Source organism: Suillus subaureus (genome assembly GCF_016647635.1).
Source record: "Suillus subaureus strain MN1 chromosome Unknown BJ212scaffold_17, whole genome shotgun sequence".
NCBI classification, from domain to species: Eukaryota; Fungi; Basidiomycota; class Agaricomycetes; order Boletales; family Suillaceae; genus Suillus; species Suillus subaureus.
In genome coordinates this window covers 447,704-473,117 of record NW_024538573.1, presented here as the reverse complement: position 1 = coordinate 473,117, position 25,414 = coordinate 447,704, and the positions used below count along the sequence as shown (strand labels likewise).

Below are 25,414 nucleotides of genomic sequence, written 5' to 3'. Positions count from 1 at the left end.
CGAATGGGCCCTGTTGCTCTGCTCGGAAGCATATAGACTCCATACTTGTGCAAGCGGGGTAAGGAGCATGTGCACTCAAGAATAGTACTAGTGAGGAATGGGACTCGCTGCCGACATGGTTGTGCACTGGTAGGTTTGACTCGGATTACGGCATGTGCATTGTACTGGCCAGGTAACTGCTGCTTACATAAGATTTTCATAGCCATAACACAAAATAAAAACAAAACAATAGGATAACCTGATCAGGATTCAGAGGACACGCACCACTAGTTCCGAGGTAATTTATATATCGGTGGGTACAAGCCGTGGTCGAACCTCTCTCCTAGTCCCGTTCCGATCCGGTCGAATCAGTAATTATTGAAGCTTTCAGACTGGTCAGACTACCTGCACCTCACTACATCGTTATACACTACACCAAAACACTTCTTATAGTATCGTACACACTCGAGTATGGAAGGGGAATGGTAACACACAAAAAGCACGTACGCGTGTGGGTACATAGGGATCGCAAAAAATTGCCGTTAAAGTTAGCTGGGATCAAGACTCACAACAAGGCAGCCATTATTGAGAGGATCCACTTCAATGCCCAGACCCAAACTGCACGACATCTAGGATGAAAACCAACTTGTGGGGTACATTCGCGATGTACATACCTTTGCCCATATTCTTGGATTGCAGGTTTGATCCTGGCGATGTTATTTTCGGAATGATTTCCCCTTCCTGAGCAGTTTTGCAATCAATGAGAAACTTGTTTCTGGAGTTGAGCGTGCTATGGATGATGTCTTACCTACAATCACACGAAGTAACGATTCTCCACGGTCCCGAACCTCTTGAACAGCGTCGTCGAAGTACACCTTGGCTTCTGAGACAAAGAGACCATGGAGATCAATCGTGTTCGACCTGTGTCTCTGGGAAAAGCGTCGGACAGCGGCATGCTTTATAACAACAACAACAAACTTGATTATGCTCTAGATGAAGCTGGAGATAAGTTGGCGAATCTTGCACACTCCATCGATCAGTCTCATACCTTGAAATATCTTTGTACTGGCTTCCTTATCTAAGCGCACCATGTTGGCTTTGTACGCCTCACCCCTCAGGGAAAGCTGTTTAGCGAGCGCTCGCTCGTTACGAGCGAACGCTTCGCGGCTCTGCTTGAAACATTCCTCCATGCGACTCCCTTCACTTCTAGCTTTGAGACGAAGGGAACCGGGATCTTCGTAGGGGTCAATCACAATGGGCGTCACAACAACCTCTGGTGCTCTTGTAACCAATTCGGGTCCAGAAAAACGACGTGATTGCTGTGTCGGAGAGGTGAGTAGACAGCACTGCCAGATGGATCATGCTGAGACAGACCTGGGGGATGTCACTTTGGACAGGCTCGGTCACCGCAGCAACATCAGGAGATACGGGGGGTGAGAGTTGCGCAGGAAATTGTACGCTCTGTTGGCAATAAGGCTGATTAATGAGTATTTTGAAGAGATAAGTAGACAGCACTGTCAGATGGATACTGCTAAGACAGACCTGGGGGGTGTCACTTTGGACAGGCTCGATCACCAGAGCAACATCAGGAGATACGGGAGGCGAGAGTTGTGCAGGAAATTGTACGCTTTGCTGGCAATAAGGCTGAAAGGGTGTGTACTGTGAAGGAGATCGATGGGCGGAAGGAGGTTGTGAGTATTTTGAAGAGGTAAGTAGACAGGCCTGGGGGGTGTCACTTCGGATAGGCTCGGTCACCGCAGTAACATCAAGAGATACGGGGAGTGTGGGTTGTGCAGGAAATTGTATGCTCTGTTGGCGATAAGGCTGAAAGGGCGTGTCCTGTGGAGGAGATTGATGGGCGGAAGGAGGTTGTGAGTATTTTGAAGAGGTAAGTAGACAGGCCTGGGGGGTGTCACTTCGGATAGGCTCGGTCACCGCAGCAATATCAAGAGATACGGGGGGTGTGGGTTGCGCAGGAAAATGTATGCTTTGTTGGCGATAAAGCTGAAAGGGTGTGTCCTGCGAAGGAGATTGATGGGCAGAAGGAGGTTGTGGGCATTTCGGAGAGGTAAGTAGACAGCACTGCCAGATGGATATTGCTAAGACAGACCTGAGGGATGTAACTTCGGAGAGGCTCAGTCACTGGAGCCACATCAGGAGATACGGGGGGTGTGAGCTGTGCAGGGAATTGTACGCTCTGTTGGCGATAAGGCCTATAGGGTATGTATTGTGGAAGATGGGCGGAAAAGTATTGAGAGTATTTGGTCGATGGATGCGGTGGCGGTGGCGGGTACAGATGATAACCTGATCCTTGCTGCTGCGAAGGTGATTGATGGGCAGAAGAGGACTGAGAGCATCTGATCGCTGGATGCGATGGCGGTGGCGGGTACAGACGATAAGTTGATCCTTGCTGCTGCAAAGGTGATTGATGGGCGGAAGGGGATTGAGAGTATTTGGTCGACGGATGCGGTGGCGGTGGTGGGTACAGATGATAAGTTGATCCTTGCTGCTGCGAAGATGATTGATGGGCAGAAGGGGATTGAGAGTATTTGGTCGATGGATGCGGTGGCGGTGGTGGGTACAGATGATAAATTGACCCTTGGGCGGAAGGGTATTTGGTCGACGGATGCGGTGGCGGTGGCGGGGACTCTCCCCTGCCAAAGATTATGAAGATTACTTCCCGTAGCAACCAAGCTAGGCCCTTCAATAGGGTCTCGAGGGCCGATAGTACAGAGGAGATGAACATCTGCATGATGGAGTCTGAGATGGAAACGAATCAAAGGCCTTATCGATAGTTAGACTCGAGTGGCACAATGAGCGCTACACCCACATGTACATATATTCCAAGATGAAAATAATATTACCGTAATACGCACGAATCAAGGGAGAACGCTGATCAATGCACCATCCCATGCGGACGGCTTATCCAGTAGTATGCATGAAAATGGATACATGGTCATTAATCGCGCGCACATCAATGTTCTTATCAGAAGCAGCCCACAGCAGTACATTGAATCAGGACGCTTGTGTTTTGTGGGCCCACATCGGAAGAGTATTCTGCCTTTGACAAATAGTTTAGCTAATAAGCGGGAAGGCATATAGTACAGGCCATAAGTATACGTACCGTCTCATCAAGTCCTCTATAGGGCCGCTTTGATTTTAGCGAGATGGTCCCGGATCATAGTTCTGATCTGAGTGTAAGCTTTTGCCGCAATGTCTGTATCCTTGATTTGAATGAATTCTGTGCCCATATATTATGTACCAACAATCAAGGGGATCTGCGAATCCCCACAACGACTGTAGAGCTTCCTCGATAGTTTTCTCCGAGTATGATATGGCTTCTTTGGCGTAGAATCCGTGCAAATCCAATTCGCCTGGTTGACCATCCTGTTCGCATCAGTAAGTATCATGGAGGAGCCCTCAAGTTTCAAGCTTCAAGAACCATCCAAGCTCAAGCGCTCATCACTAGCATCGGTAGCTTCCATGATGCGTTCGCATTCGCGCTTGCCCTTCTCTGAGTTCTTTCAAGTTAGCTAGCACTGACATACCACACTGTCGTGGCGCGCATGGGCCTCATTACCCTACTAGAACCATATAAACTCTGCACTCTCGAGTACTAGTGAGGAATGGGACTTGCTGCTGGCATCGGTGTGCAGTAGGTTTGACTCGGATTATGGTATGTGCTGGCCAGCAGCCGCATGTTTGCCTACTTTGTCCGCTCAAGCTGCCAAAGGTAACAGCTGCTTACATAAAAATTTCAAAGCGATAACACAAAACAAAGACAAAATACAGTCTTCAACCGGTCCCTGTAACGCAACATTTGAAAAATGCTCATTCTTCCAAGAACACATATATTCAACAAAAATTGTCAGCTACAATGTTTTTAACAGCATCCAAAGTATATACATGTGAAGTAGAATTAAGATCAGTGCAGTAGTGGGTGAGTTAAACATGGATTGGTGAGGACGTCTTTTTTTTGGTATTCCCAAGTCCTTGAAACACTGCTGTCACACAGGTGTCACATCACGCTCCGTGTTAGCAACTCTTCACTCGCTATTGTTATCGCTGCTAAAATCACCCTTGACATCCAGCCAGTTGGCTTCTTCATCATTGGCTTCACATGGGTTGTCATCCTGCCTCCAATTTTTTGGCTTTGGTACTGGTTTTTCAAGTGGACCAAGCACTGGCTTTTTCCAGTGTGTCCAATGTTTCTCTTGCTTGGCGAGGTCTTGCTCTGCCTCCCACTTGATTACTTCCTTCTTCCACTCAGTCTTCCTCATGGTGTTCCTCTCTTTCTGTGCCTTCTCTTCCTCTTCCCATTGAACTATCTCCTGGGATCTCTTCTCTCACGCCTGACATCACTGTTCCTTGGCAGCAACTTCTGCTTCCTGCTGTGCTTGGTGTCACAACACCTCTTTGAAAAATTTGTCACTTGTGAGTAGCTGTGGTATCCTGTCACCATTAAGCCTAACATTATCTTTCTCCGGTTTTTTTTACCTGGGTTTCTAGGTGCTGCCAAACTCAATCACAGTACAATCTTTGCAAGATAACTGTTGCCTGCAGCCTGACAACTTATTCCTTCAAGCATGCCACCTGTGCAGTCAAGTCATCAACCATCCTTTGGAGCTTCTGCTCCTTGTTCATTGATGTGGGGAAAGCTCATGAGGTGGCACCAACTGGCTGAGACTTTTTGATTGGTGAGATCATACTTGTGATGGGTTTTGAAGGCTGCAGAACTGATTTAATAGGTGAAGATGAGATGAGGAACCTTGCAGAGGTGTTTTCCAGGTTTGAGATAGCATTGTGGATGGTGGAACTTCTTATTCCCATGCCATGGAGTGTTTCATGGGTAGAATGATTGAGTGAGTTGGCATGAAAGGGGTTCTTGTTATCATCATGATTGGTACTAAGAGGTGCTTCTTCTTCCTCAGCAATAGAAAGGAGGCTACTGTTAGTACCATATTCATTGAGCTCTTCCTGGAAGAGCTGTGTGATGGCACGGAGAGGTGAGGGAAAACTGAGGGGTAGGTTTCCATGCTTCAAAGTCTCAATACTTGGTGCTAACATGTCCCCTGTGATGACGGTAGGATTATATGGCCAAACTCCTGTCTTTTGGAATGTGTTAAGGTCGTACTCAAAGGGTAATTAGATCTGAAGGGCTTCGGCCTCAGCTTGTGCACTGTGCCCCTTACCTGAGTATTGCCCCTTATTTCAGGAAGGCAAGACTAGTGCGTCTGGAAGGTCAGACGAGTAGCGTAATGGATCTGGATGACTTCCAGATGAGGGATGAGTATCGTAGGGCTAATCCGGATGAGTCCAGACTAGAAACTAATGGTAATGGACTGTTGGGGACAGAGGCGGATACGGATAGACTATAGGAATCAATCCTAAGTCTCAGAGGGTGACAAGAGTAGAGGTACTCAAGTCCAGAGGACAGGAATGAGCAGAACTAAGATGATATTCGAACTGAGGTACTACAGAAAGTTACAGGAGGTTATATACTATAGGTATCTAATGGAATGATCAATCAGCAGAGTCCAAGGCTATGTATGAAGCATGTGGATAGTCTATTGGTAAGTAGAAATGGATCACAAATCATGAAACGGAAATGAAACATAGGTAGCGGATAAGGGAGCAGGATGGATATACAGATAACTGAAATACCAGAGTTAGGGGGTTACTGAAAGGGGACAAGCACTGGTTGTGGATTTGGATGAGTTGTGGACTGGACCAGATGAGTGGACAGGTTGAATGATGAGATGTTGGAGGGAGATAAGATGCAGATAGGATCGGAGATAAGATGTGGATCTGAGAAGAGATAAGGGTCAGATCTGAGATCTGGATATGTGGATATGACAGAATGCAGCCTGAATGGTTTGACGTGTTAGAGCACGAACATGTGCTGCTCCGTAAATTTCAAGGAAGTTCTTCTTAGTTACTTGTTCACCCTTTTCTCTCTCCCATTGATCACATTCTTCAGCCCAGCACTTTTTGAGAACACCGAACACAGCCACATCCAAACCTTGATAGATGTGAGTTGTGTGGGCTGGGTAACACAATATGTGGATCTTGTGTTGTTGTGCATACTCAAGAAAGGCATGAGTATAGTGTGAATTGTGGCCATCAATGAGTAAGAGCTGTGCATGACCATTTGCTTTGTGGCATGTTTGCTTGTCAAATTGCTTGATCCATTCTGCCCCAATTTCACCATCTGTCCAACCCTTCTTCGAGTAGCTGAGTCTAACTTAAAAATTAGCAGGTTATGATTAGGACCATCTACTTATGCTTATGAAGCATTAAGTGGATTATTCTCGCCCCACTTGGACTGGTATGCCTTCCCCTTGAAAATGACAGCAGGGGGTAATGAAGTTCCATTGGCTCCAATAGTCACAATCACAGTGATATTTTCTCGGTTTCCACTTCACTGCTGATATTGTACTTTGTTTCCTGTAGTACCAAAGACTTTCTCCTGCAAGGACCCACTGTTTGGCTGGAATCCTGTTTTGTCGACACCCCAGATGCACTTGGGAGCAATAGGCTGCCTGTTGTCACCAGTCTGCAAGGTTGCACTGAGCAGCTCATACCATGCCTTGTTTGTGGTAGGGTTAACTCCATGACCACAGGCACAATCAAGAGTGTGTGCTCGATATCCATGCAAGTGGTTGGAATGCCTCTCAATGAAGCAATGAGTCCAATTTCTCCCCACTCCAGTTTCAGGGAAAGCTGTACTGAGCCATGCTTGACAAATTTCATCAACATGTTCTTTGAGCCTCTTGTGGTTCAAAGGAAAACCTCTCATAGCCATTTGTTGTATGTAGTCAATGACAGTTTCTTCTTTGCCTTCTGTCAACCATCTCTTTGTTGAGCTGTTAAACTTGCTGAGATTGATGCCTCCTTTAGCAAGACAGCTGAGAGTAACATGGCTAAGTGTGATCACTTGCCCTGTTTCCTTGAGATGTGTCTTCTGAATGTCGATACAAACTTGTCAGAGTCCTCATTTCTTTTGACATGGCTGCTTGTCAAGCTCAGCTTGATACTCGACAACAGCATGAGCCATCAATTTGTCCTTCTCTTCTCTGGAGATCTGTACTTGTTTAGTGAGTGATTTCAGCTGTCCAACCATTGTGATGGCGAAATTTGAGTAGTCATAGTTGCAGGATTTGAGTGATGTGAATTGTCTTACTACTTGGCACAATGCCTCATTGTTAACATGTGGAATGGACCATGGTACCCTTCACAGTGTTCACTGCAGTCAACCTTATTCCAGAATTGCATGTGGGGACTTGTTTGAGCTTTCCAGGTGCAAAGACGGGTCAAACAAGCAGCCAATGTGTCCATGGGAGCCCTTGAAATTTTTCAAGTAACAGGCAAACATAGTTATATTGCCATTTCCTGTGCATATCACAATTTTTTTGCCTGGGTCACTTTTGATTCTGAAAGAGGGCCTCTCAAAGTATATTAAAGAATCAAATTTGAAGGAATTTTGTGTAAGATTGAGCGAGAAACACCAACTGTTTCAACGAGTGGCGGCATTGCAGGGACCGGTTGAACACTGTAATAATATTTTGAAGGACAACTGGAGGCACCATCTCCAAGGTAATTTACAGAAGTATATCGGTGGGTCTAGTAGTTCTTTACCATCTCGCATACCCGGTACACTGTCATGATAATATATCCCGGAGCCAGTACTAGACATGGAAATGTGATGAGAAGCGACACGCACGTGGCCATACACGACTTGGAGGACATTTAAGCAATAATTTACTTTACACGTGCAAGTTGCAAGGCACATGGACATCACGAGAAAATTGGCATTCAGTGGGTTTACCTAAAACTCACAATAAGGCGGCCATCATTGCGAGGGTCCACTTCAATCGACAATCCCAAACTACACGACATCCGTGATGAGAAAAACCTACAAAGACACGTACTGCGACGTGCGTACCTTTCCCCACGAGCCTGGATTGCAGGTTTGATTTTCGGGGCGTTGTTATCGGAGTGATTTCCCTTTCCTGAGAAGTTTCACTGTTGCTGAGCAAAGCTGAAAGGTATCATTATGTCTTACCTACGATCACACAAAGTGACGATTCTTCAAGGTCCCGAGCTTTTTGAACAGAGATATCGAAATAGGATAGGGCTTCCGGGACGTGGAGTCCGTGGAGGTCGACTTCATTTCTGCGGTTCTGAGAAAGGTCAGATAGTGCTACCTAGAAAAGAACACAACAAACTTGGTTATTCTCTGTACAAGGCAGGGGTCCCAGTAAGCTTCCTGAATCCTGCACGTTCCTTTAATTGATTTCGTACCTTGGAATATCTTCGCGCTGGCTTCCTTGTTGAGGAGTATCATGTTTACCTCGTGTGCCTTTCCCCTCTGGGTAAGCTCTTTAGCGCGCTGTCGCTCATTCCTAGCTTTCGCTTCGTCCCTCTCCTTGAAGCATTTCCTCATATGATCTCCCTCCTGTATGGCCTTGGAACGAAGGGACTTATGGTCTTCGTAGGGGTCAATTACTACACGCGCTACAGATACCTCCGGCGCTCTGGTAGCAGGACGCTCATGTGGGTCAATCACTATGGGCGCTACAGGTACCTGTGGCGCTCTTGCAGCACGACGTTCATGGGGGTCATTCACTACGGGTACTACAGATACCTGTGGCGCTCTTGCAGTAGGACGTTCACGGGGTTCAATCACTGCAGGTACCTGCGGCACTCTGACAGCAGGTAATCGTACGCTTGGTCGAGGCTGATAGGGTGTGTGCCGCGAAGGTGGTTGATGGGCGGAAGGGGATTGAGAGTATTTGGCTGCTGGACGCGGTGGCGGGTACAGGTGGTAAGTTAATCTTTGCTGCTGCGAGTGGGTGCATTCACATGATCTTTGATGCTGCGAGTGAGCACATTCGTATGGTGAATCAGATAGCGAACATAAAGCCAAGGATGGTATCGGCGGTGGCGGCGGGGACTTTCCGCTGCCAAAAAATATAGAGATTACTTTCCATAGTAACCGAGTTGGGCCCTTCAATAGGGTCTCGAGGGCCGATAATACAGTGGGGATGAACATCTGCATGATGCAGTGGCCGATGGAGACGAATCAAGGGCCTTATCGATAGTACTGTGAGACTCGAGTAGCACAACGAGCGCTACGCCCATATCTATATTCCATGATGAAAATAACATTTCATATGCAGGAATCAAGGGAGAACCCTGACCAGGGCGCCATCCCACGCCCATCAGAAGTTATGTCACAGTGGTATACATGAAAATCGGTTAACCCATAGTGTGTGCTGGCCAACCAGCGTCGTGCTTCGAGTCCGCTCAAAGTACCAGAGTATGTACATGTTTACACTGGTAAATTAATGGTGAACTTCAACTACACGGTGGCATTAATTGATATCGAATACTTGAATAAGTACAGTATCGTACACACTTTAGTACATAAAGAGGAGGGCATTTGCATCAGCACAGAGCAAGCAGGTACTTTACACGAGTTGCAAGACACATGGACATCACAAGCCAAAAACCGGCATTTAGTGGGTTCACTTCAAACTCACAATGAGGCAGCCATCATTGCGAGGGTCCACTTCAATCGACAATCCCAAACTACACGACATCCATGATGAGAAAAACCTACAAAGACACGTACTGCGATGTGCGTACCTTTTACCGCGAGCCTGGATTGCAGGTTTGATTTTCGGGATGTTGTTATCGGAGTGATTTCCCTTTCCTGAGAAGTTTCACCGTCGCTGAACCAAACTGAAAGGTATCATTATGTCTTACCTACGATCACACAAAGTGACGATTCATCACGGTCTCGAGCTCCTTGAACAGAGATGTCGAAATAGGACAAGGCTTCCGAGACGTAGAGTCCGTGGAGATCGACTTCATTTCTGCGGTTCTGAAAAGGTCAGATAGCGCTACCCTTGAAAGGAACACAACAAACTTGATTATTCTCTGTACGAGGTAGGTTTCAGAGTAAGCTTCCCAAATCTTGCACATTCCTTTAATTTATTTCGTACCTTGGAATATCTTCGCGCTGGCTTCTTTGTTGAGCAGCATCATGTTTTCCCTGTGTACCTCACCCCTCTTGTTGAGCTCTTTAGCGCGCTGTTGTTCATTCCTAGCTTTCGCTTCGCTCCTCTCCTTGAAGCATTTCCCCATCTGATCTCCCTCCCGTACAGCCTTGAGACGAAGAGACCTGGGGTCTTCATGAGGGTCAATTACTACACGCGCTACAGGTACCTCTAGCGCTCTTGTAGTAGGACGCTCATGGGAGTCAATCACTACAGGCGCTACAGGTATGTGGGGCGCTCTTGCAACAGGACGTTCACGGGGGTCAATCACTACGGGCACTACAGGTACCTGGGGCGCTCTTGCAGCAGGACGGTCAATCGCTATGGGCACTACAGGTACCAGTGGTGCTCTTGTAGCAGGACGACTTGGCTGCTACGTGTCGAAGAGGTGAGCAAACAGCGAATACAATATGCTAGGACAAACCTGAGGGGTGTAACAGATGGGCTTGGGCACCGAAGCATCACGAGATAAAAGGGGAGTGGTGGCTAGTGGGGCGTATTTTGCGCTCGGCAGGCGATGAGGCTGATACGGCGAAGGCTGCGAACTCGAAGGCGCTTGAAGTGTAGAATATCTTGAAGGGGCCCCGGGATATCGGATTGCTGGACGCGGTGGCGGGAGCTGGCGGTGCAGTGGTTGGTGGTATGACCCTTGCTGCGAGATAATAGGCACATAGGGTGAATCTGATGGTGAACATATACCCAAGGATGGTGGCTGCGGTGGCGGGGAGTCATCGATGAAGGTAAAGCCCAAAGCTACTAGAGCCACGACCGTTAGCCCACAAACGATGTATAACGTGTTCGAGTCCATGATGAGACAGAAACAAAGGACCTGTTGTGATAGTTGAGATCTAAGAACTAGTGGGAACCCTGACCGTCAAAGCGCCGCCTCATGTCAACCTCATGTTTACAGCATCGGAGGCTATGTCAAAGTGGTATACATGGAAATAGATACAATACATCAATATCATGTCTTTGTTCCGCAGAATCACAGATATGAATGGGAGGCGAGTGTTAGCGTATTGCGACCGCAGTATATCGGATCAGATCCGTCGGGTAATTCAGTGGTTCACAAAAGGTACCACACTGGATGATCAAGCGAGCTGCACGATCAGAACACCTGCGTTCTGTGGATCCACCTCAACAGGAAGATTGTGCCTTTGACAAATAGTTTAGCTAATATGCGGAGAGGACCCACAAGCCATACATACTGTTTCATCAAGTCCTCTAGGGCAGGTTTGATTTTAGCGACATGGCCATCGGAGTGCAAGCCTTTGCCTGTATCCTTGATGTATGAGTTCTGTACCATAGTCAAAGCTCATTATATCACGTACCAACAATGAGGCGGATCTGTGAATCCCCCCGCTGTCGAGCCTCCTTGATAGCTTTATCGGAGTATAGTATGGCTTCCTTGACGTACAGTCCGTGCAGATCCAATTCGCCTGGCTTGCAGTCCTGTTCGTATTATAGAAGCATCAGAAACCGGCAGAGCCAAGGCTGCGCTCAATGATCATTAGCATGTAACAAACCGAATTGTTCTCTGTGCGATGCCAATGTCAAACTTCAAGCCAGACTGACACAAGGTAACCCAGCATACCTCTGAATATCCATGCACTGGCCTCTGCGTTCAGGGCTTCCATGGTACGTTCGTGTTTTTTGCCCTTCTCTGAGAGTTCCTTAGCTAGCGCACCCTCACGGCGAGAATACGCCTCGTGGCTTTGCTGGAAGCATTTAGCCATAGCGTCTCCTTCCTGGTTTGCTTTGGCGCGAAGGGACGTGTAGTGTTCATTCTGTTGGTTGGCTTGGTCCTGGTCCTATAAACGAACTGTTAATTTTTACGACACGTAAACTACTTGTAGCCCACTGGGCTTACTTGGTATCTTAAACGATCATGTCGGGGAGTAGGCCAAGCGCCTGGAAGAGGAGATAGTGGCTCTGTGGTGCGGGTTCTGTACACCAGTAGGCTTTTCGCCTTCTGGCTGAGACGACTCTCCGCAAAATGCTTTGACGATGGAGAAAAGAAAGTCGAGCAACCCCATGTTATGATAATTGAAACGAAGAAAAACGTTGTTTACGATAAGCCCAGTCAGTCAACTTGGCCCAGGGTTCCATAATAAGCTTCAAGCGCCTCAGAGGCAAATCAGCCAACAGTCCTTCTCAAGATCATAATGTGACAGGCCAGCTATGCTAGCGTATAATTGAACATCCAGAAAGCAGTCATTTGATTGCATACAATAATCAAGAAACAAATCGGTCGTGTATCATGCCCACTCCTACCACATAAGGTTAGTTCACATTCCCTTGACCGTCCACCTAAATCTCCACACCGACGAGGATATACGCAGGATCAACCTGGAATGGTGGTTTAGTAACAACGCTTCCCCCGACGTACATGAGTGAATGTAAGAGTTCGCTCAGACCGTGGGAAACCTTGTTGAATGCGATTATTAAAGCTGAGCACTGGAGTTGTTCGTCGGCCAAGTCGAGGAGAGCCACAATGCTATGGTAGTCATGTAAGCACCGATGTTATATTATAAAAAGCAACGCACCTTTCGCGAAGAGATACCGCTTGGGCGTTCTTGCCATCGACAGTAAAGTGTCTTGGTCTTTCCAGGGAGTTCGAGTACCACACCATCGAAAGAAGCACCCATATTTGGGGCGGCGACGATAACGCTCTTAGCATAAGGCAAAAGGCTCAATCCATCACGAGGAAAGATGGCCAAAAGAAGATCCAAAGCATCTTTTGAATGCTTGGTAATTATACCAGTGGCACAGTTGTCTTCATCGTCATCCGGTGTCAAAGGCGGGGTGGCAATATCGTAGGGCGAATCTGCTCTAATAGGAATGTCGCGAGGCGGAACCACAGATGAATAAGGCGAGTACGATGGGTGCATAAGTGAATCATTGGATGTGTTGGGAGACGATGAGTAATGCGAGAAAGAAGAAGAGGAAATTGAAGACGCCGGACTGCCTGTCACACAGTCTGACGACCCTCTGTCAGGAGGGCATTTAGCGTTAGGGACGTCAAACGCGCCACTGAAAAAAGTCTCAGCGCTTGAAATCAATAATGGTGACACTAATGACTTACCCCGGGTCCACCAGAGAACGTAGTAGAGTAGTAGTACATGTCGTCGGTGCCCTGCATGTGGCAGACAGCAAGTACACTAGGAGTAATGTCAGCAGAGAAAGCCCCATCCCCAACGGCTTGACAGCCGTTGCTGGATACCACAATCAGCTCAAAGCGAAGCACGAGAGAGGGTGAAGAGCATACGCGGGGCAAATACTAAATTGCTGTTTCAAAAAATTGGACTTGGATATATTCGACATGTTCTGCCAACTTGACTGGGGTTAGAAAACTGTTACGTAGTTGAGAGGGAATGCTAAAAGTCAGGACTATGACTTGAGGCTTTGGAAAGCGAAGAGTTGGAGGCGTGGGATGAAACCAGGGCTCGTATTTATCATCAGCACCGCTTTGCCACTCCACAACCCCCCGGTCACTCAGTAATGGTATCTCGCAGGTTGCAAGCACCTGAGGTGTATCTCACTAATTAAGCAGTCTTGACGAAACTGGACTACGAAGATCATGCTCTCATGGCTTTTTTGAGCTGGAATCGTGTGATGAGAACGTGTTACACTTCCACAGTGCAAATGAAACGTGTCAGGGGGGTCATATTACCGCTTCAGGGCAGGGCTTTTGCGGCTACATTGAAGCATACACAGTGGTGACACTACCATCGACAGCGAGCCCAACACCGCCGAACCTTCGAGACGTGAGTTCAATCCATGCCCTTGCACATAGCTGAGTATCCAGACGATTCTGCATGGCGGACGTCAAGTAATCGTATTTCGGATGGATGCATCGATGGACCATCGGATGTACTTCTACTGGTCTCATACATTTCCACCTCTCTTGACTTCGATTGTTTCCTAAGTACTAACTATCATCTGCACAGTAAAATTCCGGCACACAAATAATGGCTGACGCAGCACGCGGACGTGGTGGATTCGGACGTGGAAGAGGCGACCGAGGCAGAGGTCGTCGCGGTCCCCGCAGAGGAGGCCGCAAGGATGAGGAAAAGGAGTGGTCTGTATCCATCCATTCTCTACTTGCACTTGACCATATAACATATGGTCTCGCAGGACTCCCGTTACTAAACTCGGCCGTCTCGTGAAAGACGGTAAAATCAAATCTATGGAAGAGATCTACCTCTTCTCCCTTCCCGTCAAGGAATTCCAGATCGTCGACTTCTTCCTGCCAAAACTCAAGGACGAGGTTATGAAGATCATGCCTGTGCAGAAGCAGACCCGTGCTGGTCAGCGTACCCGCTTCAAGGCCTTCGTTGCCATCGGTGACTCTGACGGACATGTCGGATTGGGTGTGAAGTGCGCGAAAGAAGTTGCAACCGCCATCCGGGGTGCTATCATCCTTGCTAAACTCTCCGTCATTCCCGTGCGAAGAGGTTACTGGGGCGCAGCCCTTGGTGAGCCCCACACTGTGCCATCAAAGGTCAGCGGAAAGGTCGGCTCCGTTATGTGCCGACTGATCCCCGCTCCTCGTGGTACTGGTATTGTCGCTGCGCCTGCATCAAAGCGTCTGCTTCAGCTTGCTGGTGTCGAGGATTGCTACACGCAGTCGAAGGGCTCGACTGCAACGATGGGTAATTTCTTGAAGGCCACATTTGCTGCTGTATGTGAATTCTAGCTTTTTCATTGTGTTGCGCTTATATCTATTCTAGATTACGAAAACTTACGCATTCCTCACTCCCGACCTATGGCGCGAAATTCCTGTATCAAAAGTGCCTTATGACGAGCACAGTGCTCACCTACAGCTTACAGCTGGGAAGAAAGGGTACTAGATGTGGGGTTGACACGGTTTCTATCATGTATCTCTGAAAAAATCATATGCCCATGCATGTTTCCATGAACATACACCACCGATGATCGATGATCGATAGCGTATGACCGGTCGACCGCTCTTCCGCAGGACCCATGAAAGATTCTGATTGGCTGATTATATAATTTAAAGTTGCGCTGTGAAAAATCTTTAATAGAATTCATGGACCATGCGTGTGTTGGGCTTACCATCATCTGGGTCTGTGCTCGGTATTTAGGGATGCGGCAGAGATGTCCTGCACCAGTACTTGATTTGATGCTCTACTTAATGTTCTACTTCATGAGGTCGAACTTCGAGCAGCAGGACTCCGACATTCGCAGTGCGAAGTTCGGATGATCGAAGGCAACTCCAACCCGTCCTTGTCCTCGATCAACATGATTCACGCAACGACCAAGCAGTGTTGTCCGGTTTCAGCCACTGAATGACGATCATTTCAACATTAAAGGCTCAGTGATCGTCGCACCGTGAGCACGACCAGTGACTGAGTGATTAGCTAATTTTGTATTTGCTCCTCATGAGTCCTTCCTGGGCCAGTACAGTGCAGTGGTGATAATATTTTTTCTTGGCGGTGATTACTTATCAGTGCTCAGCCTCCGAATGAGAATAAGCAGGCTCTGGCAGGTTAAATTCTTTATTTTCCGAACCACGGCGCGGGCACGGCGGGATCAGTAGAGAAAGATATAAAGTATGTCCTCGAAGTTCAGACAGTGCCCCTAGTCTCCTTTGTCCGTTGGGACTTGCACTCGTCTGATTGGGTTGAAGACGCTAGACGGTTGCTTGACGGTGCGGCATTTGATTGAATTCCAATCACCCCTGAAATTCGGTGCGCCAACAAAGCCGGTTCGTTTCAAAGGCCACAGGTTCATGTCCTCCTGCAGCACACATGATACAAGTCTCTGTCGCGGCCTAACATATTTCTATCGTAGTCTTGGGTAAATCCCGTGGTAAACCAGCCTGCTCGTGCGTTCTGTTGACTATGTGAGTGTTCCCAATTGGTAGCGTTGGGATCTTCCCTAATGATTGTGATGATTAAAGCCGAACACCACTACTCTATCATCAACGCTTCTCGTCTGGCATGTCGCAGACCAATTTTGTTATTCAATCAATGCAGGGGAAGCCCTGCTCCAGACCGTCCCGGCGAGTTTCGCGTTCACATTCCTATGATCAACCTCCTCTAAACAGCCACAACATCGTGTCACGACGCCAAGGCTCTTCATCCTTCCCCATCCACGCTCGCTTACCATCGGATGCATCACATACATCGCGGTCGTTTGACTACCCTGTTTCCTCGGTACCGACTCTCTCTCCTACATCGACTTACAGGTTCGTGTATTCCAGATGGCTTTGTACTCAACGCTAAAAATCGCTTTGTATATTTGCAGCACATTGTCTTGGTCTGGAAGCTCTCACACCCAAGAACCATCATCACCCATAACTCCCGAACTCTTTTACTCGCCGTCGACTACTATCACATCTCCCGAGGTGACGCCTATAACCGCGTTTCTTTCCGAATTCTATGAGCCAGATTCAAAGTCAGGCGGCGGCACCCATACGTTGGTCCGCTTATCTCGGGACGATCCTCGACGACTGGATCTCTTCGGAGAGAGAGACGGGAAGGGCATGAGAAACACAATGCTCACAGAATCTCCAGTTAGTTGCGCAGCCGATGAATCCAGTCCGCCTCTTCCAGATGAAATGCACCTGATAGAGACTCCAACACCAATATCATTGACCGCGGCAAGCTGTGCGCCATCGAATCATGGTTCAGGGCATACGCTCGAAGTTCGCAAGTCCCGTCGTTTTGGCCGCGATTTTGGAGAGCCTGTTCGATCAAAGGACCTCATTTATGACGAATTTCCCACATACCTTGCAAAGGACTTACCGGTGACACGCTTATCCTCCTCTCCCCCATCTCCTCTGAGTCATGACCTCCTACCCCCACCTTCACGTTCAGAAGTGTGCAACCTTTTCTCAGAGGACGAAACTACTGCTGTTAGGGAATTTCTAAGGGTATGGGGTTCAAACAAGAGGGTGAAGGAGTCTCCATCGATACTGCAGATGGGTGAAGATGAAGCTCCAGGCACCCAGAGCGATGATGATTATTCATGGGAGGCGGCAGAAGTTGAGGACGGTGTTGGAGATTCCGCGTCTTGCAGTATGCTTCTTCACGAAGTTAGCCAGATGGTGGGCATCCCGCTTGAAAGATCGACGGTGGAAGGCCAGTCCTCGATCGCATCCACACCTCCGGGGCCCGATACGCTGGGTCAATTGATCCAGGATAGTCATGAAGGCTCACAGATCCTGGGTCTACCTTCGTCTTATCAGTCTGCTGCGCTTGTCAGGAGTCCCAGTGTTCTCCCGGACGGTGCCAACGTGTGCGACAGGGCTTCGTCAGGTTCCTGTCAGCGTGTGGATCAGCCTCTTGACGTCGTACCTCAACATTCAGTGACCTTTGGTTCATTCGTGGGAAGCAATGGTTCAATACGTGAAGATCAGGTTGATGCGGTAGCTGTCAAGTCGATGGATGTGCCTGTCATCCTAGCGACTACCTCGAATGAAGCCCATTCGGTGGATCCCTGCGATTTGGTTCTGCACCGACAACTAAGTCTTCGCAAGGCCAGATCTACCGATAGCAACCTGAGGCGCCGCGGACAGATCTTCAATGTGGAGAAACAAGTCATGCATGCTGCGTCCGATGGCGCAGTTGATTTATACACGCCCTACGTACCCACGAGAGATCCGCCGCCGCTTCCACCTCTGCCAGCTCCCTCGATGAGACGCGTTTCGGCACTCGACAGGCTTGAGACTAGCCTGTCAAGGCTCAAGGCACACAATTCGCATCAGCGGAAGTCCGTTGAGGTAGAAAAAGCTAACGCACTTTCGGAAGACCAAAGACTGTCTCCATTCACTACCCTACGAGAGCGCAAGCACCAGTCCAGCGTCACTGCTCGTCTTCCGGACTCTCGATCTGGACACGGGCGCCATTTCTCGAGCCCCATGGCCGATGTGGCACCGCATCAGAATCATCGTAAGGCGCCCCGCACCGAAAATGGTCCCGTCAATGCGCGCCTGCAGGAGCGCGCCGCCAAGTTATTTCCGTACCCGGAGAACCGAGAGTTGACTATAAGATCTTTCATGGAGATGGATGTGGTACCTCCCCCACCCCCTCCCCCTCGTCGGACATCGAGATTAGGGAGAGTCGCTGCTAGATTGAGTCAGGGTATAACGAATTGGGGAAGGAATATCACTGGATCTAGAGGCGTCAAGGAACCTTTGTAGGGCCCGGTGTTAAACTGGTACACGGCCAGTATGTTTGTGCATTGTTTTGATTTGTACTACGACTTTTACATTGTATCGCAGGATCTAATAGCCATATATCAATATCGTTTTTTGTAACATTCACGACTAAACTATAATTCTACCAGCTTTTCGCGGCCACTCCTTATTGAAATTTGATGTTCAAAAAGTAACTGGACGAGGAGCAGACTCCAATGTTGAGCCTGGGCCTGATGTTGCTAGTTTGAAGTTCCCCCACACCCGTCCTCATTCTGGACACAAAGCAGCAACAACACATGATATCTTCGATGAAGTGGAATATCGCAACAATGACACGATGACCTGTGTGCCGAATCCCGACGAGTTTCATGGTTCACTAGCATTGGGCACTGGGCAGTGTCTGGGAGGCGCGCGCTAGTTATTGCCCCATTAACTGTCATTATCACATCGTAACGGCGCCGGCGCCAGATTTATTCCTGGCATGTCTTGTGTCCATCGAATTAAACGCAAACTAGTCTTTTCATTTCAGTTTGCATTGGCAAATGACCGTCTGCTAATCCCACTTGACCCAGTCGCAGCCCAGTGGTAAGCGTGACAAGATGAAAACCTGCTCGACAATCTTTTTCCTTTTACCACACTTTGAACATCCGCCCAAGCATGGGACCCTTTGAATTCAAGGTCTATGTTAAGTAGTCATAGCCAACTGGCACCAGAAGTTCCGAAATATGCTCTCATTGCAAGCTTGGAGGATTCAAAACCTGCTGACAAATAATTTTCACACCTTGATATTCACTCATGGACAGTTCTTCGGAGGTCCATCTCAACTTGGGAAGCGTCCTGGACTCCTGGCTGAAGTGGCCACCACAACAGAATTGAAATCTATTTCTCTGGGACTGCGCAGGTTTGGAACTTGCCGACGAGAAGTTTTTTTTGCTATCAGAACACCTTGATATTCACTCATGGATGGTTTTGTTGGATTGCGATGTTAGCTGGTCTTAGCCAAGTGGTTAACACAACAGAATCAAAATCTGTTTCTCTTGACGTGTGTGTAGGTTCGAAATCTGCCGCTAACAAGTTTTTCTATCGGAACATGCCTTGAAGATTCGCTCATGGATGATCTCCTCGGAGGTGCATCTTAACTGGTCCTAGCTAAGTGGTCGCCACAACGGAATCTAAATCTGTCTCTTGGACTGTGCCGGCTCAGGTTCGAAACCTGCAGACAACAGTGTTGTTTTTTTCTATTAGAACACACCTTGAAGTCAATGAAGATTTGTTCATGGATTGTTTCCTCGGATAGTTAGGCGGTTACCATCGCAGAATTAAAATCCGTTCGACCTGCCAACGACAAGGTTTCCTTTTCCCCATCGGGACACGCCTTCATTCACTCATGGACAGTTCCTCGGAGATGCGTCTTCACTGGTCTTAGCCAGTGACTTGGAGTACGGAGTCAAAATCTGTTTCTATTGGACTGCGCAGGTTCAAAACTTGCCGATGACAAGTTTTTCTTCTTTGGAACACGCGTTGACATTGACTCGTGGATGGTTTCCTCGGAGGCTCATCTGAACTAGTCATAGCCAAGCAGTTACCGCAATAGAATCAAAATCTGCCTCTCTTGGCATGTGCAAGTTGGAAACCTGCTAACACCAGTTTTTTCTCTCTCGGAACACACCTTGACAAATATTCATTGATGGACGGTTCCTCGGACGTTCATCTCAACTTTGGTCTAGCCAACGTGGTTACCACAACAGAATCAAAATTTGTTTCTCCTGCACTGCACAGGTTCGAAACCTGCCTGATGACAAGCATTTTTTCTGTCAGAACCTACCTTGACATCGACTCATGGATGGTTTCTTCAGAGGCCCATCTTAACTGGTCTCAGCCAAGTGTTTACCACAACAGAATCACAATCTGTTTCTCTTGGAATGTGCAGGTTCAAAACCTACCAGACCACAAATTTTTCTCTCTCTTGGAACAACTTGATACTCACTGATAGATGGTTTCGTCGGAGGTTCATAACTGGTGTTAGCCAAGTGGTTACCAGAGTCAAAATCTGTTTGCCTTGGAGTTGGTTCGAAACCTGCTGACAACATTTTTGCGGCGTATAGATCCTCGGAGGTCCGTCTTAACTAGGTCCACATAGTCATTGCCTTTTTATGTGATAGTCTGTCCATGAAAAGGAATTCGCCTTTACGCCTCCGATCGCGAGGGTCGTTTCAGAAACATAAGATATATCCCCGAGTTGCGTACGTGCCAACCTAGATTTCCGACGGACTGACGGAACTGTCGGGGTTCGCCCCCAGATGAAAAATGTTTAATGGGGCTGAAGACAGAGGAATGCATGCAAGCCAAGGACAGAGTGAGCCTTACAGTCGGGAAAATGATGTAACCTCTCCACCTTTAGCTTTCAAGCCATCCTCGGTCACATTGGAAGGGCCAACGACCAAAGGATTGTCCATCGATGAAGTTTCAGCGGGGCTGGAAGAATTGGAAATGGCAGACCGAGCCGTATCATTCTGATGTGTGTAGTTTGCATACGCTCCTGTTTTATGTCAATGCCGAGGCGGAAGAAAAAAATTCGTGTATTAACAGTGATGTGACTTTGGGAAGGATGCAACCGAGAGCTGGATCAGCACTAGTAGTATACTCGTCATATGTGCAGAGCAAAGATGATGTGATGAAGTCCGAATACAATATTATTTAGATACAACACCGCCTCTCCACAAGTGTACTAGCATCAACGTATACAGGGGGGTATGGGTGTTTAACACATGGTAGATGTTGGTACACTTATGTCTTAGGAAGTGGTAATCGACTCGAGAGGTGTTACAATGAGTGGACATTGGCTTCCTTTTTTGAACTGTCCAGAAACATATGGCCGTGTAAGCACGCTGTCAGAAGAGGGTGTCAGAATGTATCCTGGATATGATACGCGCGACTTACACGTTGGCTTTGTAGATCCTTTTGTTTGTTTCGGCAAAGGTGAAAGTCGTCAGAAGGATATAGAGAAATGTTTTCATCTCGATCATAGAGAAACGCATCCCGATGCATGACTGTAGGTCTAAATGAGCGATGTCGACGAAAAATTAGAAGAACTTACCCTCGGCCCAGCGGAGAAAGTCAGAAGATTAGAGTAAAGTCCCGGAAGCGACAACACATCCTCCGAAAGATGATCCCATCGATCAGGGCTGTAAATTCCTTTCGTGAGGCGGTTCAAATAAGCGGGTACAAAAAGCTTACTCGAAATCCCAGGCGTTAGGTCCCCACATACCCTTGTCGAGGTTGAAAGCCTCTACTGGAACATGCACGAAGCTCCCCTTCGACACACTTATAGACTTTTGCTCCGAGATCGTGCCGTCGCTCAAGTGGACAGGGTATGATACAGGTATCTCGTCATCTTGCGTTGCAACACGGAGGGAAGAATGGACTGGAGGGATCAGACGCAAGGACTCCCGACAAACGTTATTTAAGCATGGTAAGTTTTGCAGGGTGTTGTGTAGGGACTCGATTTCTTCAGGTGACAACCGGGATATTGGAGTGGTTGGTACGATAGAGAGAAGTTCCGTGCGAAGACGAGCTTGCATGTCTGGATGTTTTGCAAGGAGTAGAAGTGTCCATGTTAGAGCGAGAGATGTCGTGTCGGAACCTGCGAACATGAAGGTATTGATGTTGTGTAATATATCTTCGTCGGAAATTCGCTGATCTGGTGGAAGGTCTGTTGCGATATTGGATTTCACTACCAATCCGTCAGCCGACTGACTGAAAGAAATGACAGTAGACTCACGCAGCAGACTCAGTAGATCTTTGCCAGTATATGCGGACCCGCTCTTCTCCCCATCCATAATTCTGGACTTCTTCTGCTGCACTAGCTTTCCTGCTACGCGGCGAATAGTTTCTTGGCATCTGTGGACAGTCTTGGCCCTCTTGTCGGGCTGAAAAGCTCAATCAGAATTACATTCATGAGAAACTGATGTAAACGTACGAAAAGGCTATTTATGATGGGAAAGTAAATTCCCAGAACTGTCCTGACTCCATCTCCTTGCGAGACGGCAATTTCGAACATCTCCTTATACGCAACAAATAGCTCGTCCGACTCGTTCTGTATAGCATTGAAGTGGTAGTCAAAGCCTGTGGGTGATGCGTAATAGTCAGGCAAAGGCTGGGTGTAAGACCCAACATGAGTTACCTGCTAGCCCGATAACGTCGAAGGTAGCTCGGCTAATCCAGTGACAAACGTCGATTTCCACTTGGCCGGAGTTCTGTTTTTCCGAGGCTATCTGCCCTTCCTTCATTGCCTGACTCATATTCATCCACTTATCTTTGAGCTCCTCTCCCTTGCTAAAAACGAGAGGCACAAGTGCTCGCATATTCTGAATGGAAAATGCAGGGGTGGCGACGCGCCGTTGACGCTTATGGATATGACCTTCTGCAGCCAGCATACCGCAACCAATGAGGCTTGTAATAAGTCTTCGAGATTGCCAAGGTTTCTCGTAGATTGTGCTGTTCTTTAGTACGTGTGCAACGGAAACAGGGTCCAGAGGGAGGAGGCGTTCATCCCACTACGATGAACAGTTATTCGCGGCTCTCATATTTTACAGAGCAGTCACTCACAGGACCAAGCCCCCTTATACGGACGTTCCTGCCGTATTTCTCCACATAGGCAGCGTGAGTCTTGGGTGACCTGAATGGACTTCATGGAAAGTGTGAGCAGAAAAGTCTAGTGAGAGAGGCGGAAAACGTACTCAAGCACAGGCGACATGTGGTTGTGCAGTGGCCCATTCAAAGGTGGTCCAGCCAACTTTCTGAGGGGATTGAACCGGGGTGCTATAATGACATGGTATAAAATATAACTTAACAGGAATAGAGCAACAGCAGACGAGAAACTGAAGAAAATAATTGAGACTGAAATCATGACGCGCTCTGCTATCACCTAGAACTTGGGGAATTTGGTGGTTCAGTGCAACGCCGTAACGACATGGATATATATCTCATGGCTATCGTAGAGAACAATAGATGATGTGACATGCGGTCACATACGCGTGTGTCACATTTACATTTCCGATCTCATGCTGAGTTAGCATGAGGCTTGTGGCAGGCTTGCCAACGTCTGTGGGGCTGAGTCCAATTTCCCTACATTAATGCCTTCAATCCGCAGCGTGTTTCCGTTGATTGTGATAGAATTGGCTAATTTGATTCTAATTTATGGACGTGGCAGTACAATGGAAGGAGGAAGAGGAAAGTCATCGAGGTCTACTGCACTGTAGCTGCTTGCCAGGGTCGCTAGAGTCATTTGGGATCCGAGGAGGTCTCGAAGGTCGGGTCGTAGGCTTGTCTCGCATCCTGGCGGAAGAAGCAGGTTTGCAATCGAGGGCGTCATCATGGTGCTATCGCTGGGAGCATGTTCAGTCTCTGTGTCGAATGGCTTGTCGTCGTCGTCGTCGGTCTCCTCATCGCCTGCTGCTTTGAAGCCCAGGGACAATAGAATAGGCTTGTCCATTTGCATGCTCCTCGTCTGAACCCTTCGCAACTCGAATATCTCCTCTCTCAAGCTTTCGCGGTCCGCGCTTGCTCCAGTGTCGAGAGTCTGCAAAGATGCCGTGGGTACCAGTCCCAAACCAGAGGGGCTTACGCTTATTCCTGTGGATACTGAGCCCGGAATGCCTAGATCCTGAGCGCCTCCCTGGCCTCCACCGTATCCCTCGACGATAGAGCCAGCCTCAACTACTTTTCGAAGGCTAGTAAATGATCTGGCTTGGGATGCCCCGTGGACAGATGATGTGATGGCAATGGAATCTAGAGAATGCTGTATGGCAAGGCCCAACGTGAGGGCGATCTCGCTGCCGCTCTGGCTTTGACAATCATCTTCACATTCCTCGAGTATGCAATGCAAAAGCGGCCTTGGATAACTTAAGGACACCGGTTCTGGCGTATATGAAAAATCCGACCACGTCGTCAGCTGCGGCAACTCTGCCAGTGATCGATCTGCAGGAATGTGTGATGCATGTGACGTCTCCGTTGGGGATTCCGCGTTCTTGCGATGCAAGCCTGCCTCAGCCTTCCGGAAGATCCGGGAGAACCAGGATGGTATCGTTCTCTGCATGGGGCGAGTCGCGTGTTTTAGATGAAGCGCCAGACTTTTCATGGACGTTGGCGAATTCCGAAGTGACGACATAGATGAATCTAGACTCTTCTCGTCAAAGACCTCCTTTCCTTTGTCCTGCGCTGAGTCTGTTCTGTCCTTGTTGCTCCCCTCTTTAGTCCCCCGACGACGTCTCCGTCGCTTCATGATCTCCCCTGTGACGATAACGCCTACCAGGCTCCCCATGACCACGATGGCGACGGCAATCGCCACTAACACATTGCCTCCTGACCTCTCGTTGGGAATCGTAGGAGGCAATTGCTGAGCAAGAATGCCTGTTGGCGCCTGCTCTGCCGTGATGAGTTGCCCGGGCAAGAAGGCACCACTCGCAGCGCTTTCCGTGTGTGGTGTAGACACCGAATGCGCTGGAAGCGTGGATGTTGGATATGTAGAGAATGAATTGTACTCGGCAAGTGTCGTATTGATTGCCCGTTCGTAGGGAGCTCGATGCGCGTGTCCGAATATGCGGTAGTGAATTCTGCGTTTTCCCGTGCCTGTAGGGAATGTTGTGGCGGTAGTTGGAGGCATTGCTTCTAATACCAGGTGGGCTGGATAGCACGGCGGGTAGGCGGTAATTCAATGGCGGAGAGGATGATCGATGAAAGCGGAGCAACCTCTGCGGTACTAGTACCTACTCACATGGTGGCTGACCCGCCCATCAATTTAAAATACAATTTTAGTTTGACCTTAGAGTTACATGTTGTTCACAAGTTATCGTATATCAGTTGGTGATCATTGGGTGATTAGAAGCCGAAATTTGACAAGCTTATGTGCCAAGATAAAACAAAATAAATTTAGCAGCAACTGGTTTCGATCCAGTGACCTCAGGGTTATGAGCCCTGCACGCTTCCACTGCGTCATGCTGCTGTTATCACCTTTCCATCTTGTTGACGTAATGTGCAAGTATCTTCACATTCACTTACTGCGCACATGTACAATAGCACGCTTACTCTTTACATCATCGCTAAATTGTCATGGACAGATATATAGTCCTCGTACCCGCATCGTTCTACCTCAGTCTTTTCCACTCAGACCGAGTCTTTTGTTTGTCTCTCGCAATCTCCCTCC

General features: G+C 48.1%; 10 protein-coding genes and 1 non-coding gene across 11 annotated transcripts; 2 read left to right on the top strand and 9 right to left on the bottom strand.

Moving 5' to 3' along the window:
• Window positions 1–513: 513 nt before the first annotated feature.
• BJ212DRAFT_1356152 (uncharacterized protein) lies at window positions 514–2,830 on the bottom strand. The gene is made up of 9 exons (XM_041335694.1): window positions 2,810–2,830; window positions 2,335–2,763; window positions 2,090–2,238; window positions 1,522–1,818; window positions 1,028–1,298; window positions 958–968; window positions 788–908; window positions 654–720; window positions 514–597 (listed from the first exon to the last, which is right to left on the bottom strand). Exons 2-9 carry the CDS (start codon window positions 2,729–2,731, stop codon window positions 528–530), a joined length of 1,383 nt encoding a protein of 460 aa, XP_041192858.1. The 5' UTR covers window positions 2,732–2,763; window positions 2,810–2,830; the 3' UTR covers window positions 514–527.
• Window positions 2,831–4,127: 1,297 nt separating this feature from the next.
• On the bottom strand, window positions 4,128–4,325 carry BJ212DRAFT_1213210 (uncharacterized protein; the record flags this gene model as incomplete). The annotated part of the gene is made up of 1 exon (XM_041329265.1): window positions 4,128–4,325. A coding segment is annotated over one exon (198 nt), but the record flags the coding sequence as incomplete, so codon positions are not given.
• A 3,399-nt stretch (window positions 4,326–7,724) lies between these two features.
• BJ212DRAFT_208249 (uncharacterized protein) lies at window positions 7,725–9,274 on the bottom strand. The gene is made up of 5 exons (XM_041342640.1): window positions 8,284–9,274; window positions 8,208–8,218; window positions 8,045–8,162; window positions 7,925–7,991; window positions 7,725–7,867 (listed from the first exon to the last, which is right to left on the bottom strand). The coding sequence occupies exons 1-5, from the start codon at window positions 9,038–9,040 to the stop codon at window positions 7,804–7,806; spliced, it is 1,017 nt and encodes a 338-aa protein (XP_041192856.1). The 5' UTR covers window positions 9,041–9,274; the 3' UTR covers window positions 7,725–7,803.
• A 156-nt stretch (window positions 9,275–9,430) lies between these two features.
• BJ212DRAFT_208218 (uncharacterized protein) lies at window positions 9,431–11,244 on the bottom strand. The gene is made up of 4 exons (XM_041342639.1): window positions 10,468–11,244; window positions 9,990–10,416; window positions 9,631–9,924; window positions 9,431–9,573 (listed from the first exon to the last, which is right to left on the bottom strand). Exons 1-3 carry the CDS (start codon window positions 10,849–10,851, stop codon window positions 9,878–9,880), a joined length of 858 nt encoding a protein of 285 aa, XP_041192855.1. The 5' UTR covers window positions 10,852–11,244; the 3' UTR covers window positions 9,431–9,573; window positions 9,631–9,877.
• BJ212DRAFT_1272261 (uncharacterized protein) lies at window positions 11,135–11,854 on the bottom strand (the record flags this gene model as incomplete). Its single annotated transcript, XM_041331009.1, has 5 exons — window positions 11,135–11,198; window positions 11,252–11,318; window positions 11,375–11,495; window positions 11,570–11,580; window positions 11,638–11,854. Coding segments are annotated over 5 exons (480 nt in total), but the record flags the coding sequence as incomplete, so codon positions are not given.
• A 130-nt stretch (window positions 11,855–11,984) lies between these two features.
• On the bottom strand, window positions 11,985–13,367 carry BJ212DRAFT_1504600 (ornithine decarboxylase antizyme-domain-containing protein; the record flags this gene model as incomplete). Its single annotated transcript, XM_041341611.1, has 5 exons — window positions 11,985–12,540; window positions 12,590–12,608; window positions 12,631–13,032; window positions 13,125–13,258; window positions 13,312–13,367. The coding sequence occupies 5 exons, from the start codon at window positions 13,365–13,367 to the stop codon at window positions 12,354–12,356; spliced, it is 798 nt and encodes a 265-aa protein (XP_041192853.1). The 3' UTR covers window positions 11,985–12,353.
• A 334-nt stretch (window positions 13,368–13,701) lies between these two features.
• On the top strand, window positions 13,702–15,102 carry BJ212DRAFT_1356106 (ribosomal protein S5, N-terminal domain-containing protein). Its single transcript, XM_041335693.1, has 4 exons — window positions 13,702–13,810; window positions 13,994–14,124; window positions 14,181–14,727; window positions 14,777–15,102. The coding sequence occupies exons 2-4, from the start codon at window positions 14,015–14,017 to the stop codon at window positions 14,894–14,896; spliced, it is 777 nt and encodes a 258-aa protein (XP_041192852.1). The 5' UTR covers window positions 13,702–13,810; window positions 13,994–14,014; the 3' UTR covers window positions 14,897–15,102.
• A 907-nt stretch (window positions 15,103–16,009) lies between these two features.
• Window positions 16,010–18,213, top strand: BJ212DRAFT_1481123 (uncharacterized protein; the record flags this gene model as incomplete). Its single annotated transcript, XM_041340212.1, has 2 exons — window positions 16,010–16,257; window positions 16,317–18,213. The coding sequence occupies 2 exons, from the start codon at window positions 16,010–16,012 to the stop codon at window positions 18,211–18,213; spliced, it is 2,145 nt and encodes a 714-aa protein (XP_041192851.1).
• A 2,572-nt stretch (window positions 18,214–20,785) lies between these two features.
• On the bottom strand, window positions 20,786–23,224 carry BJ212DRAFT_1356102 (cytochrome P450). The gene is made up of 9 exons (XM_041335692.1): window positions 22,950–23,224; window positions 22,819–22,897; window positions 22,394–22,766; window positions 22,190–22,335; window positions 21,992–22,139; window positions 21,448–21,943; window positions 21,308–21,395; window positions 21,151–21,260; window positions 20,786–21,098 (listed from the first exon to the last, which is right to left on the bottom strand). Exons 1-9 carry the CDS (start codon window positions 23,117–23,119, stop codon window positions 21,005–21,007), a joined length of 1,704 nt encoding a protein of 567 aa, XP_041192850.1. The 5' UTR covers window positions 23,120–23,224; the 3' UTR covers window positions 20,786–21,004.
• BJ212DRAFT_1356099 (uncharacterized protein) lies at window positions 23,225–25,088 on the bottom strand. Its single transcript, XM_041335691.1, has one exon. The coding sequence runs from the start codon at window positions 24,872–24,874 to the stop codon at window positions 23,408–23,410; it is 1,467 nt and encodes a 488-aa protein (XP_041192849.1). The 5' UTR covers window positions 24,875–25,088; the 3' UTR covers window positions 23,225–23,407.
• A 53-nt stretch (window positions 25,089–25,141) lies between these two features.
• On the bottom strand, window positions 25,142–25,213 carry BJ212DRAFT_t64. The gene has a single exon. It is a non-coding gene; the product is annotated as a tRNA-Met (tRNA).
• Window positions 25,214–25,414: the final 201 nt, after the last annotated feature.